General features: G+C 34.6%; 1 protein-coding gene across 1 annotated transcript; it reads right to left on the reverse strand.

Annotated features, from left to right (window-relative positions):
• Positions 1–1,684: 1,684 nt before the first annotated feature.
• Positions 1,685–13,072, reverse strand: CCNB1IP1 (cyclin B1 interacting protein 1). Its single transcript, XM_044662340.1, has 3 exons — positions 12,776–13,072; positions 6,938–7,271; positions 1,685–1,887 (listed from the first exon to the last, which is right to left on the reverse strand). The coding sequence occupies exons 1-3, from the start codon at positions 13,070–13,072 to the stop codon at positions 1,685–1,687; spliced, it is 834 nt and encodes a 277-aa protein (XP_044518275.1).
• Between the last annotated feature and the right edge of the window lie 2,909 nt (positions 13,073–15,981).

Here is a 15,981-nt window from a genome sequence, read left to right on the forward strand (position 1 = left end):
TCATTTTAGGTACATCTACGTTTGATTATGCTCCTTTTACATCAAATACATTTGAATGCTGACATTTAGGCAGCACTTAGCACTGTGCCGGGCATACAGTAGGTACTTAAATGCTGAATGACTGATTAAGAAATGCTATGAAGTACAAATGTAATAATATATATACATATATATATATTGCAAATCTTTAAACACTATATCAATGTCAGTTATTATTTTATTTGTAGCATTAAAACACCAAGAAAAATTTCCCTATTATTCCTCCCAATCTACTTTAAATGAATTAAAAGAATTAGAGAACAGAAAAACAACTAAAGGCCAGTTAGTCTAATCCACCTAATTTTATCAGAAACAGAAGCACAGAGAATGTTAGTCACAAAGCTAAATAAGAACCCAAATCTCCTAATTCCTCAAAGTGTGCTTTTTCAATATATTATACACCTTCCTAAAGCTCCAAGGTAGGATTCTGTCTAACAGATACGTGTTTGATTTTTACTTGTTTGTGGCAAGAGTTAAAAATATTCAGTCTCCAACAACGGCACACAAGAAACTGTTTTTCAAGAGGCATTTTAAATGTCATCTCTAAAATGAATTATGTGTTGGTTACAGCTAGCATTTATTTATATAGTGCCTTAAGGTTTGCAAAGCACTGTTTGTGTATACTATAGTTATACAAATAATGAAAACTTCCTATAGTATATGTGTATATTATACAGACAAATATGTCTCTGAAAAAACAAAACTGAGACTATGTCATAAGGTAAAAAATAGAGAGTGTTTCATATTGAAATGGATATCTAATAGCCAACTTAAGGATAAATCCTTATCACTCATTTTTTAATCTAATTAATTTTCAATTAGACTGGACAAACAAATGCCAATGCACTAAGATGTTCATTTATTCATGAATGAATATACCCCAAATACATGCTGACACGGTCATACATAAAAATAAAATTATCAACAGGCACACATAAATACAAAAATATACCAAAAACATCTGATCATAGATTCATATAGTATTTCCCAAGTTAAATATACATATATAAAAATATAATAAAGATGCAACTATAAAATAAAATGCATACATATACACAAATACCACAACCTACATACACAGGTAAATATATATACACACACTTAAAGAAGTTACACTGTTCACATATCTACACACAGAGATATTCTAATATTAAAATACTTTATGGATACAGCAATGTGGCCATATAAGTCAGATAGTTACAATAAGCTAAATATTTCTTTAAATGCCAACATATCCTCACATTTGTCTGAATACTACTGATCACAAATAAGCAAAAGTTCACAATCAAACTGAGTTTAATAAAACAGTGTATTCATTATTCAAAATAATATAGACAGGCAAAAAAAAAAAATAAACAGAGTCCAAAGCCAATTTCCTTCCTCACTAAATTTTTCAAAGCAAGCAGCAAACTCTGTAGAAGTAATAGCACAAAGGAACTAATAACCTCAGGAATGAATAAGCAACAACACTTGCCATAAGAATGGCTACACCATAACCAGGGTCCATTTACTGCTGAAAACCACAAGAGATGAGCAAGAAAGCAAACTAAATTCTTAGTGAATTCAAATTTTTAAAATGAGACATGGTAGGCAGGCATAATTATAACTTTCCCTCTTTCTCACTTTGCCCTGTTTCCAAAATGAGCTACATTCTTTTTACTTTAAAGGCTCTGCTACCACCTGGCTGTGGCTCTGCTTCATGGCTGGGAGAAGCAAAACTAAAAAAGCTATTACTAGGTTCAGCTGCTGTAGGAGAACCCACAAAAAATGGTCTGAACTGGAAGTCTCCATCCCCACCGCCCCAGTTTCGAACTGGTGTCATATCCACAGGAAACTTGGTAGTATTCCCTGGAGAGAAAGAAAGAACAGAACAGAATTTTTTAGCTACCTACTTCTTCACAGATCTCTAAGAATAACATAGCTAACAGGCATTTTGTAAACATTGTTTACTGAAACCTGAAACTCAGTCCTCTGAAAATTAAAATATAACCCTGAGAATGGTAAAAAGGTCTGTAATCACCACCAAAGGGCTAACACATATTTCTGTTTAGTTGTTCTGTCATAGCTATCTTTCCTTATCTCTACCCACTCCCTATCAAAAGTGGGTCTGGAAAAGTCAAAACATGAGTTTGGGGTAGAACTGGAATATGCTTATGATTATCACAGAATTACAGAGCTAAAAAGGAATCCTTATAACTTTCACTATTTCCCCTCAGTCTGGTGCCTTGATTAGAATGGATGTTTAATGTATATGTAAATCAAATTTTTTCTTAGATGATTCAGGTTCTTAAGGTGCTTAATAATATTCTGAGCAGCATCCCTCAATGTACAGTTCTCTGTAGATAACAGAGAAGACAGAACCAATATATACAGATCATAAAACATCCCATGCAAGTTTTTATTTTGTGTTCAATATCTGATATAATGTTATATTCTACCATACACTCCTTTCAAGAAGAAAATGAGGTGGATTAAGTATTCTGGTTAATTGGATTCCAGTTAATTTTGTCTTTATTGAAAATATTCCCCCCACAGAAATCCTATTAAAATTCCTCACTTATAGCCATTTCTGAAAACAAATCATTTTCTGAAGACTAACTTCACAAAAGAGATAGCCACTTAGTAATGAACTTTTTAGCCACAGCAACCAAAAAACTAAAAAAACCCACAAAATTATCCTTTTTCCAGTGCTGCTTAGGACAAAAGGTCCTCAGAATCATACAAAATTATAAACAATCATTTTATAAGCATTTACTATTTACCAGGCCTTCTGCTAAGCACAGGAGATAAAAAGAAAGACAAAAACATAGTCCCTGCCTAAAGAGAACATAAATTTTATTCAGAGAGGCAACATGCCACATACAATATGGCCATGTATGTATGGTAAATAGGAGGTAATCTCAAAAAGAAGACCCAAGCAGTGGTAGGAGGGGTCTGGGAAAGGTCTTTTGCAGAAAATAGGATTTGGACTGTCTTGAAAAAAGCCAGGAAAAGCAGGAAGTGGAGATGAGGAGAATGAGCATTTGAGGAATGGGGGACAGCCAGTAAAAAAGCATAGCATCAAAATATGGGAGTATCCTGTTCAAGGAACAGCAAGTAGGTTGGCACAGTGAGACAATAACATATGTGGAAGGGACTAACAAGAAGACAATCAAGACAGAACAGTTGCAAGTTTCACAAGTTAAACAGAAAATTTTATATTTGATCCTGAAGGTAAGAGAGAGCCACTGAACTTTACTGAGGATAAGTGTAACATGATCAGATCTACATTTCAGGAAGACCACTTTGGCAGCTGAGTAAAGGACAACCTGGAGTAGGAAGAGACTTTGAGATAGGAAAACCAAACAGAAGGCTATTGCAATATTCTAGGCCTAAGGTGATAAGAGCCATACACCAAGATGGCTGCTGTGTGAATGGAAAGAAGGTGATGTATATGAAAAATGTTATAAAGGTAGAGACTTAAGACCTACAACAGAATGATTATATGGATAATATCAGAAATGACAGTAAGGTTTTGAACCTGAGTGAGAGGCAGGAAGTGGGTATCCTCAACAGTAATAGGGAAGTTCAGAAGAAAAAAAGTAATTGAAGAGAAAAACAATTAGTTCTGTTATAGACATGTTGAGTTTTATATATTTATGAGACATACAAATTGAGATGTCCAATAGGCAGGTGGTAATGCAAGATTGGAGGAGGTCAGGAAAGAAGGGCTGGGTAAACAGATCTGAAAATCATCTGAATAGAGAGGACATTTGAACTCATAGTAGATGAAATCACAAACAAGATAGTATAGACAGAGAAGAAGACTCTTGAGGACTGGATGTGTCCTGGAGAAAGATCCAGGAAAAGAAACTGAAAAAGAGTAGTCAGTCAGGTAAAAGAACCAATAGAGATCAATATCCTGAAAACTGAGGTGCTCAACTGAGAGGAAGAGTTGTCATGGGAGGTTTGTCAAAGGATGAAAAGGTTTGCGATAGTTTTAGCTTATAAGTTAAATATTTACTTTTGTCACTCTAAATGTGAAATATTTGTCCAGTGACCAATAAGAATATATTCTATTGTCATAGCAATATTGACAGTCTCATTATAAGTGAAACAAAAAAAAAGAATATTGAAGTTAAATGGAAGGATAGCACATGGGAAAATAAAAAAGAAGTAGAATTGATTTTTATCACATATTAGCATGTATACATTTTCTCTTGCAGTGCTAATGACAAGCTTATAAGCAAAAGAGACTACCATGAAGATAATTATAACATATACTAACAACTATTGTAGAGAGCAAAGAGGTGGAGAAATTCTACAAAGAACCTCATAAGACTTCCAAATTAAATCATGTTAATATTCAGTGACTTCAGGGAGCTAGATGACTCAGTGGATTGAAAGTGAGGCCTAGAAATGGGAGGTCCTGGGTTCAAATATGGCCTCAAACACAGCCTGTATAACCCTGAGCAAGTCACTTAACCCCCACTGCCTAACCCTTAGTATTCTTCTGCCTTGGAACTAATACATAGTACTAATTCTAAGACAGAAGGTGGAAAAAAATTTTTAATGTATTTAGTGGCTTTATTGCAGAGATTAGCATGGGTAAGATGGATAAAAATACAATGACGAATATAGTACAAGTTTCAGAAACAAAAGAGACTAGCACTTGACAGACTATACAGAAATTTCATCCCTAGACATATTTTATTCAAGAGAGTTGGAAGGTAATACACATGGTAAGTACCTAATAACATTACCAAAAAAACAATGACATTTACTATATCAAAAAAAAGAGGGGGAAACTTATTGCTAATTGATAATCATTTCTAGATTAGCTGCATAGCTACAGTTAGACCATTAGAACAAAAATCAAAATGAATATAAGAATAAAAATGGGAAGAAATATGGAATACAACTAAAATCATCTCACTCTACACAGCTTTTAAAACCTACTGACACTGAAAAATGGGAAATATTAGACCAAACTGACTACCATCATATCTTATGGAAATTTAACCAATGTAAAGAAATTGCCTCTAAGGAGGCTAAATGAATCTAGAAACGAATTCAGCTAACAAAAACTTGATCTCCTTGTTAAAGAGAACATCAAAAGGCAACACTTGTTTAAACTATAAAATCATTTATAAGCCCTTAGAAAGAAAGAGGGTAAAAGATCACAGGCACTATTGTGTCATAAATTAGTAAGAAGGAATGGTAGAAAAAAATAAGTTTATAAAAGTATAGTATGAGAACTAATTAAACCATATCCTAAGAGTATCTAATAATGAAAGCAGGAGAAACAACAAAGAGGTGAAAAATGTAAAAGGTCTATCAAGATTTCTACCACAAACTCTTTTCTCTGAGTTACTCTAGCACCATATTTATACAGTTCTCACTTTACATAAATTTGCATTATGCAAATTTGACTTTATATAAAGAATTATGAAAGAAATTTTAGCCAACCACCAGTGATAAAGGCTAGATGTAATAATAGAGAAGAGACAACATACTGGACAACTATGTTAACTACTGTACAGAAATGTGTATATTTTATTGTCAATTTTACATTTCATTTCATAATTTTATTATCATTGTACAGAGTTTAACAGTTGTGTGACTCTGGGCAAGTCACTTAACCCTGTTTGTCTAAATAAGTTGGAGAGGGAAATGGCAAACCACTACAGTATCTTTGCCAAAAAAAATATTAAATATTAAATGGGGTCATAAAGAGTTGGATATGACTGAAACCACTGAACAACAACAATTTTAGTACACTGTGGTTTTCATAAAGGTATTATTTTGTGTACGATTTTGTTATATAAGCTAAGTGAAGTGGATGGGTAGGGGCAAACTATAACCCTAAACCCTAACCTATTCCAACCCTAACCCTAACCCTCTGACTCCAACCCTAACCCTAAATTTGCCTAATTCACATTTCATAAAAATCACTTTATGTAGAGGTCTGCAGAATGGTCCACTTACATAAAGCAAGAACTGTCTTTACTCTTAACACAAATGCCAATGTCTTTTATAAGAGAGTAAAAATGGCATTAAAGAAAACAAAAATGATAAAGTGGAGATCAGATAAGCCAAACCCCATATATGCTAAGAGGTGACCTGTGCTGGAGGTGATACAATTTTGATACAATTATGGAAAGAATTCTCAAGATACCTGAAAGAGGGAAAGAAATGAACAATTAGGAAAAAATATCACAGATGTAATTGCTTCCCCAAAAAGGTGAAAAGGCAACCCATATGCCACATACTAGAGTAGTTCCCAAGTAACATCAGGACACCTAGAGGGAAAGTCTTAATAACATTAGGTAGACCCCATGAGTAGGACTTAAAAACAAGTATTAAAAGGTATGGGTTTATTGAGATCTGCACCACTGAAGAATAACTGAAGTACTATTAGGTTAATTGTACATGTACAAGGGCCTAGTCACTGAGCTCTGTCCTTAAAAGCATACACAGAGTGCCAGCCACTGTTGCAATTTCACATGAGGAAGAGGCTAGAGAATTTTCTTCAGGGGGCTTGTGATAATTTATAATGGAAATATCTTGGAAGAAACTTTGAAATATACAGTCAATGGTTTCTTAACACTTGTGAACCAGACAGTACCCTTTTGCTTAAAAGAAGTCTAATCAGCTACAGATATTAACTCTTCAATTAAGCTAGCCTATATGTAATAAAGGTCTATCAAACACTTCAAGACCAGTACATTGTCATGGGTAGAACACAGGAAGAGACTTGAGTACTTCCAGTTTTATCAGTGAAATTCCTAAAAAGAGGGAAAGAAATTACATTGGCTGTTTTGTCATGAAGAAACTAAAATGACTTTCTTTACCTTCATTATATAACTCTTGGTTTAAAGAATAGGCATTGCTCATTATCACACACAAACATTCTTACCTGTTGGGAAGCCAAAAGCAGCTGGCTGGGAAATCATGGTTGGTTCCAGGACTCCTTCATGGTTGGCAAAAGCAATGTTTCGTAACCTGAGGCTATCATACAGACCCTGAAGTTTCTGATATTGGCGATTGCGCTCCATGAGTTTTTCAGAGATGTCGCTGAACTTTTTCTTGTATTCCTCCAACACTTTCTTCATGGAGGTAACTTCCCCTTTCATAGAAGTCAGCTCCACATCCTTACTCTGGATTTGTTGTGTATATACCTTCTCCATCTGTTTCAGATGGCCCTCAGCCTTGCTAAAATTATATTCTTGATAAAGGCGCTCTTGATGCACCTATTCAAAAAGAGAAAGGGAAAAGTTATTAAAGTAAAAAGTGAAAATTTTACCATCATTATGTTGTAAAAGTTTGTTCAAGTGACAAAGAGAAATAAATCCCAAAGAAAAGAAAGCTATTAAGTTAATAACTTTAACCACTAGAACTAAGTCAAGCATGGTTATTATTTCATAAGTCTAACCTTGGCCAATGTTATATTTTCCTAGTTGTTGCTTTTTGAAAAAGCAAATACTCCTGTTTTTCTCTGAAAATTTTTTCATTCATAACTTATGTTTCAATATACCATACAAACCCATAGCAGACTGTAATTTGCTTCCAGTTAAATTTCCTCAGTTGTGCAATCCCTAAAGAAAGTTAAGTAAAACAACCTAAAAAGAGCATAGTAACTGATATATCAATGAGTTGGTACCAATATTCTTCAGTGTTTTCCATCTGAATTATGTTGCCATTTAAAGTTGTATTGTAGGAATTGTGTGTATTATTCTTTTGGTTCTGCTTTTTTCACTCTGCATAACTTTTTTAAAAAACCCTTACCTTCTAAAAATAGTCCATTTAGGAAATGGGTTTTGAACAATGATACATGTATAACCCAGTGGAATTGTTTGTCAGCTCAGGGAGGAAGAAGGGAAGAGGGGAGGGAAATAACATGAATCATGTAAACATGACAAAGTATTCTTAATTAATTAATTAACTTTTTAAAAATCCATTTAGTTTTTTATACCATTTTCTACATTTTGGTAGGCTTCAGTCCCATGCCATGGCTGTGGGAAATATACATGCTTCTATCTTATAAGCAAGGGCAAGTATTGGCTCCAAGGTAGAAGAACAGCAAGGACTAGCCATGAGAGTTAAGTGATTTGCCCAGGATCACACAGCTAAAAAGTGTCTGGGGCCAGATTTCTTGCATAATTTCATAATCTTTTTGGAAATAGTTGAGCCAATTCACAGTTCTACCAGCAATGAATTGTGCAATTTCCACAGCACAAGTAACACTGAATTTTGCTATTTTTGACAATCTAGTATGTGATATAATATTTCAGGAATGTTCCAATTTGCATTTCTCTCAGTCACAATTTTGAGCATTTTTAATAGGATTATTTATAGTTTGTTTTCTTCCTTTGTTCATAATCATTAATCACTTATCAATTGGGGAATGATATTTAATCTTATATGTGTCTATTCTCTATAGATTGTACAAGTCAGATTTATCAGAGTTATATGTGTAAAAGTCTTTTCCTAATTCTTATCTTTTGTTCTTGTCACTAGTGAATTCATTTATTTCTCTAAAAGCTTTTTATTTTACATGGAAAAATAGTTCATTTAGTTTTTGGTGTCATTTTCTATGTTTTGGTAGGCTAGAAATTCATTCCCAAGCCACAGTTGTGAGAGGTATAACTTTTCACTGTTCTTTCACTTTTAACAGTGACATTTTATATTTAGTTCATTTATTCATTTTGAATTTATTATTTTAAGGGGCAAAAGACAAAAGACTGATTTTGAGAATATAACTCCTTTTTGTGAACCAAAGTAGTTAAGTATGGAGATACTCATTACTAACCAGAAGGCTATCCATTTAATGATACTTTTGTCCTGGAAACACATGAAATAGGAAAAAATACAAAATAGTCCATGGTCCTATGTGGACCCTTACCTTTCTTCTACAGTGATAGTGGCAGAAAAGAGAGCCAATGTTGCTATGAATCACAGAGTTTTTAGAATGTCTAAAATACAAATAACTTCACTGTTAACATCTAAATATGAGATCTTTGTCCAGAAATCAATAGGCTTAGAACTAAAAGAAGTGAATCATATCAACAATGACATTCTCACTATAAATTAAATCAGAAGAAAAAAGTAAGTAAATGGAAAGATAGCACAATGAGTTTTCCTTGGAGAAGCAAATGAAGGAGCTGACAGAGTTTGTCTTATGTATCCAAATGCAAGAAAAAACACCATTCCATAGGACACTTGATCATTTTATCTTGCACTATTCATGATAAGTACTAACAGAAAGATCATCATGAAGTATTATATAATAGCATCTTATGCACCAAAATCTATTCCAGAAAACAAGGGAGATTGATTCTAAGAAGGATTTAATAACACTTTCCAAAATAAATGAACATATTCCTTAACATAGTAACCTTAACACAAAGGTGGAGCATGGAGAAGATGAAGGAAATTATATGAGAAAACATGTTTCAAAATAAGAAATACAAAAGCTCACAGGTTTAGAGATGACACCTTGTGACTTGTGCCTATACATTGATGAATATTTTCTCCAAGAAAAAAATTATCAATTTTTTCGTACATGGTAAAACACCTAATAAAATCACCATAAACAGTGAAAGTGACTATATTCTAATAGGAAATAACTATCTAACAGATGTAGGAGTAATTTCCAAATGAGCTACCTATGTATAAATAGACCATTGACTGGTTTGAAAAAACATCAACATTAATGCCAAAATAGAATGAAAACAAAACAATAGGTCATACAATTGAGGCAATTCTAACATATTATTCTTTTTTAAAGCTGTTGAAGCTCAACGTGGGAAATATATAAAGAAATTGATATCCAAGGAGACTAATATTATTCCTTAAAAGCAGTTCATGTATTCACTGATCTAGCACTAGAAGGGGCCCCAGAAGACAATTAGATCAACTCATCCATTTTAGAGACGAGGAATTTGGGTTGGTTTCCTTGCCAAGCATAGAGCTATATCAATAAAGGCTAAAAACTGGTTTGGAGTATAAAATTGATTGTAAAATCTGGCAGAAAAAAAAAACCTCAAGGAGGAGGACAGGGAAAAATTATGAGCAAAGGCATTTTACAAAACACAATGAGAAGCAATGATGGGGAAAATTAGTTTATAGTAAGTTTAGTATAAGAATCAATTAAGTCAGATATTCTCTTAAAACACTAAAGGCCTGGATTAGAAGGATGACCATAAATAAATGGAAAAGATATGTTAGGATCCACAACAAATTATTTTCTCCATTAATGACAGTTGGACTCTAACTTTTCAATCTCCAAAATACTTTATGAAGAAATAGAAATGGCCCTAAAGAAAATCAAGATGGGAAAAAAAAAAAAAACCTTAACCAAAGTATATACAAAAGGAAACTGAACTAGAAACAAGAGAATTTTCAGGATGATTCTCAAGATATCTGTCAAAGAAGAAGATACCAAACTATTAATAGAAACCTGAACTTCATCACTGAAAAAAAGCAACTAAAAATAAATCCAAAACTACCATAGCAAAGCACATTCTTGGCTCTGTATTTCTCATCATGAAATATTTAAAAGTTGTTTGGGGGGGGGGTGTTAATCTCACTGAAGAATCATATGATCCCCTCATACAATATACTCAGTTTTGCAGAATAAGTAACCTTGGATTGAAAATAAAATTCTCTTGCTTTTCAGAATATTTTATGTTATTCTTCTCCTTAATTTCTGGTCCTTGCTGAATGGATTTATGTAATTCACACTAGTGCATGTATATGTGTGACTGTAAATGCTTCCTCCTGGGTTCATAAAGGACTCTCTTCTGAAACATAAAGCTCTGCAAATTTACAACTATATACCTGGGTGAGATGAACTCCAATTTCAAAAGGAAGCCAACAAAGAATCCTATGTATTTGTACTTGGTCTTGTTTCCACTATTTTCAGTAAGTGGCAATAATTTATTGGAAGCTGATAGTTAGGTGAGAAGCAGTGTATTATAGTCAATGGAAAGCATGCCTCTGAACATGGAGGATCTGGTTAAGTCCCCAATACAGACACATACAGTGACCTTGGAGACTTAATCTTTCATTATTCTAGGCAACTAAAAGGAGTTTCCAGGGGCAGTTGGGTAGCTCAGTGGATTGAGAGCCAGGCCTAGAGATGGGAGGTCCTAGGTTCAAATCTGCCCTCAGACACTTCCCAGCTGTGTGACCCTGGGACCCCCATTGCCCACCCTTACTACTCTTCACTTAGGAGCCAATACACAGAAGTTAAGGGTTTAAAAAAAAAAGTTAAAAAAAAAAAAAAAAGTAGTTCCCAAAGATAGCTAGGTGGTTCAGTAGAGAACCAGGCCTGCACACAAATGGTCCTGGATTCAAATATAGCCTCATACCCTTCCTAGCTGTGTCACTTAACTTCAATTGCTTAGCCCTTAAGGCTTGTCTGCCTTAAAACCAATACTAAGTATGTATTCTAAAACAGTAGGTAAAAGTTTAAAAAAGGGGGGGGTGGAGTCCTCACCTGGAACTTACCTTTAACTAATGAAATTATAAATATATTCATTATGGTATTCAACCAAATTTTTTTCTTTACTGGGAAACAAATGATTCAAGATTGTATCACCAAGTTTTCCCCTCCATTTGTTTTTTGTTGTTGTTTTTAAAGAAATCTTAAGCCTTCTTCCATCTTTATATTCCTTGATTTTGTTCTGATATTTGTTCTTCTGCCTCAGCATTTTTTTTTTGTTCTTCCAAAATCATTCTACTCCCACTGATGGGTTTGCTTGCCTTATGAGCTGTCTTAGAGACCACTCCCTCTTATCATCATGACAGAAATTAAGAATTCCTTTTCTGTGACATTCATAGAAACCAGGTTTGTACTTGGATACTTTTTAAACATTTCAGCACAAGACTGAAAGATTCTCTGCTTTTTAGCTCTGTTCTTTTCACTGTTCATTTATTTAACGTTGCCTACCACATATTATATCATTTGCTATTTCCTTTTAGTCCCCAATGCTACATATGCAAAATCAGATATACCACTTTTACAATTGAGATTTTGCTCTATAATGATCTATTTTAAGATACATCTGGAAAAATTTTGCATATAAAGTCGGCTTGACACAAGAAGTATTATCTCATGGTCATGTTGTCTTTTTCTGTGCCTTAGCATCCCTTTTATAAAAATGGAGCTAGAGTGTTTACCTAACTCACAGGATCTATCATGATTTTTGATTACAGTTCTTAAAATAAGGCTAATTGAATTTGTTTACATTTCAAAAATCAAAAATGTGGATTCACAGATCTACTGCTTTATTATAATTGCAAAATAATCATGCCATTTCTCTTTACTGATTCTCTTTGGCCATTAAAAAATCTTTGTTGCTCCATCACACTATTTTGTAAAATCAGAGAATAATCCCATATTCTTTTATATCTCATATTTATCATTACAGATCCCCTACTAAAATAATGCATATTCCTTTTTTATTACATTATACCAGTATATGATGGTGATATTATTTCATATTGTTATGAAATGTGCAAACATCATCATAAAAAAAGTCTGGATAGTTTTCAACTAAATACATATATAGAACATAATAACATGCTCAAAAGTATATAGCATTTCAAAATAAAAAAGTAGAGTTCTCAAAAAGTTCATGATTTAAATGAATAAGAAGAAATATACATACATTAATTAGCAAACAAGAAAGTCCTCAAAGATAGCTCAAGTCATAATCTCTATAAAGGGAGGGTAACAGCAACAATTTACCTGATATGTCCAAAAGGCCAGTGCTCGAGAGCTGATGTCCAAAACAATTTCAGGTCTCAATCCTGCCAATACCATGGCTTTGTACTCCTCTGTGGGACTGAGCTCTGTTCGAACAATGTCTAGCTTACCAGAAAGGGTACTATTGCAGGCTGGGCAGACAGCTGGAGATCGACTGAACTCACCACTGCCATGCTGGTCACAGAAGATGTGTGAGCAGGCAGTTACCCATGCATAGCCAGAGAGCCTGATGCGACACTTGCGATAATTACAGAGCAGCATATCTTCACATATAGACATTACAGTAGTGACAATGATTTTCTCAAAGCTCCAAAATGCCAAAAGGAATTCTAAGGAGGAACCAAATGAGATATGCAATTAAACTTTCAAGACAGAAAAATGGAAGAAGGGATAAGACTAACAAGCCCATTTGGTACTTTTCATGGCAATCAACACTGAGTTTCCTCTGTCTACAAGGGCAGGATGGGAAAAAAATTATAAGACAGTACCACCCTGAGCAAACTCTTATAACAGAAAGCATACTGAACTGAAAGATAAGAGACTGGGTTCTGCCACTAATTATCTATATTTTTAATATCAATTTATCACTCCTGGCCTCAGTTTCTTCATCTATAAAATATGGACTAGAAGATCTCAGCTCCCTTCTATTTCTACTGGAGTGTGTTTTATCACAGAGTAATAGCTTTATATCTTGAAGAAAACTAGAAACTATCTATTTTCATTAATCCCCAATTTTTTAAATGAGGAAACTGAGATCCAGACAGGTTAAGTGATTTATCCAAGGCTATACAAGTATTAGGTAGCAGAAATGGGATTCCAACCCAGGTACTCTAATATCAAATTCCACCCTTTTTTCCTTTTCCTTTTTTGAGGTGGCTGGATGGCACACTAGATTGAAAGTTAGGCCTACTGTCAAGATGACCTGTGTCCACATCCAGCCTCAGAAATTTACCAATTGTATGACCCTGGGCAAGTCACTTATCCTCTGCCTATTTCCCCAGCTGTAAAATGAGGATAATAATGGCACCTCACAGGTTTCTTCAGTAGATCACATGAAATATTTTGCACAATGCCTGGAACATAGCTAGCATTTAGTGAATGCTTGTTCCCTTCTCTTTCTCCTATATCACGCTGCCATGAAGCAACCAATAATTCCATCCAGGAGACACACACACAAATATGCACATGTACATACACACCTAAAAAGATTTATAAAGCATTCTTCCTGGGTACCCACAACAAATGTTTCATTTCATATTATTTGATAAAATACTTAGAATTCATTTCCTCAAAAGGGACACATATCAAAAGATTATCAAGGGAACAGCCAGATGAGTCAGTGGATTGAGAATCAGACCTAGAGTCAGGAGGTCCAGGATTCAAATCTGACTTCAGACACTAGCTATGTGACCCTGGGCAAATCACTTAACCCCCACTGACTAGCTAGCCCTTACCACTCTTCTGCTTTGGAACCAATACGTAGTATTGATTCTAAGATGGAAAGTAAGGATTTAAAGAAAGAAAAAAGAACATTAAGTATGGATTTCAGTTTAAGCAAGACTTTAACACAAGTATATATTTCAGAATTTATTTTGAAATATTTGCTGTTACTTTTAAAATACTTAACATCAATCTCCTTGAACAACATCCACATATGGCTCTAGAATGTTAATTCTAGAACAAGATAACACTGTAGAGATGATGAGATCCTAAATTTAAAGTGGAAAGAGATCTTAAAGATCATCTAGTTCAGACCTGTTACTTTAGATGATAAAACTGTGTTTCAGAAAAATTGTCATGCCCAAGATCACATAGCTATGTAGCAGTTAAACTAGAACTATAATCCCAACCAGTCCAAGTTCTGTCAGTGTAAGCCATCTGATACCATTTACCCTGAAAGTTAATCTGATTGATTGCTGCACATCATAAAAAAAAATGCAACACTACTGGATTAGCTGATTTTCATTATCACCAAATATGATTTATTTATTCAAATAAAATAGCATTAAGTTTTGAAAAACACACACTGACAATAACACTTAAAATTTTAGCTTTTAAATTGGACAACAATGCTGTGGACACAGACAACCATTTACAAATAGGAGAGACAAAATATCTAGAATCATAGACTATTAGCATTGAAACAGGAATTTAAAGTCAGGACCTCTGCTTTCTTTTACATAAAATGAGAAAAATGAATTAGATGATCTCTAGGTATCTTCCAATTTGAATCCTATTCTCTCTTTTTCCTAATGGGTAAACCAGGGCCCAGAGACTATACAGATGTTCAGTAGCAGAGTTGAGAGGAAAGTTGCCTGCTTTTAACTTACATAACTGGTATTTTATCCCAAAGCTAATTACTACTTATCCACCAGTCTTATAGCCTGGTTTTCTTAGTTCTTAAAAGGCAATCCCAGTTAAGATTAGACACCCTGCCCCTACTCACATCTGAAACTATAACACTACACTGACTGAAATTTTTTTTTGTTTTATTTATTTTAATGAGAAACTGATACATTTTGCTAAAACTCATACTTGCTTCAACCAAGTAGCAGACATCAACCATCCCCTCCCAAGCAATTTATAGCCCATATGTCCTCACTAGCTGGCATAGTTCCATGGGAACTATTGTTAATTGCCCTAATAACTGGGTCATTGTAAATATGCAGCCTAATTTTCAATTCAATTCATAAAACATGGTAGAATGAAAGGACCAAAGGACCTTAACTACCTGAGAGACCTGGAGCAAGTCACAACCTTCCTGAACTTAAGTTTTCCCACCATCAAACAATGGTGAGAGGATGGTGTAAAAGAAGGCTGGGGATGGAATGAGAGAAGGTTGCTGGGCTCTATAAACTCCTTCCAATTCTAAATCTATGATCCTGTGACTGACCTATTTTTCTAATCTGTAAAATTAGAGGGTTGGGCTGGAAGGCCTCAGGGGTTCCTTCCAACTCTAGAACTAGAATCCTATTAAGCTTTTACAAGGAGCAAGGCCCAGAAGTCCAGTGGGGAGCAGCAGGTGAGGGTGAGAGGCTGAGATAAAGCTCACTAGGCCGCAGCCAGAGGGGTCTCCCTTTGGGTTGGCAGGGGAGAGAGGGGGCCCACTCGGAGACTTTCCATCAGAAGGAGCGATTTCCACGACGGCGCATAATGCTGAGGTGGAGGGGTCGGGGTGGGGGGCGGGG

This window comes from Gracilinanus agilis, chromosome 2 (assembly GCF_016433145.1).
Source record: "Gracilinanus agilis isolate LMUSP501 chromosome 2, AgileGrace, whole genome shotgun sequence".
Lineage (NCBI taxonomy): Eukaryota > Metazoa > Chordata > Mammalia > Didelphimorphia > Didelphidae > Gracilinanus > Gracilinanus agilis.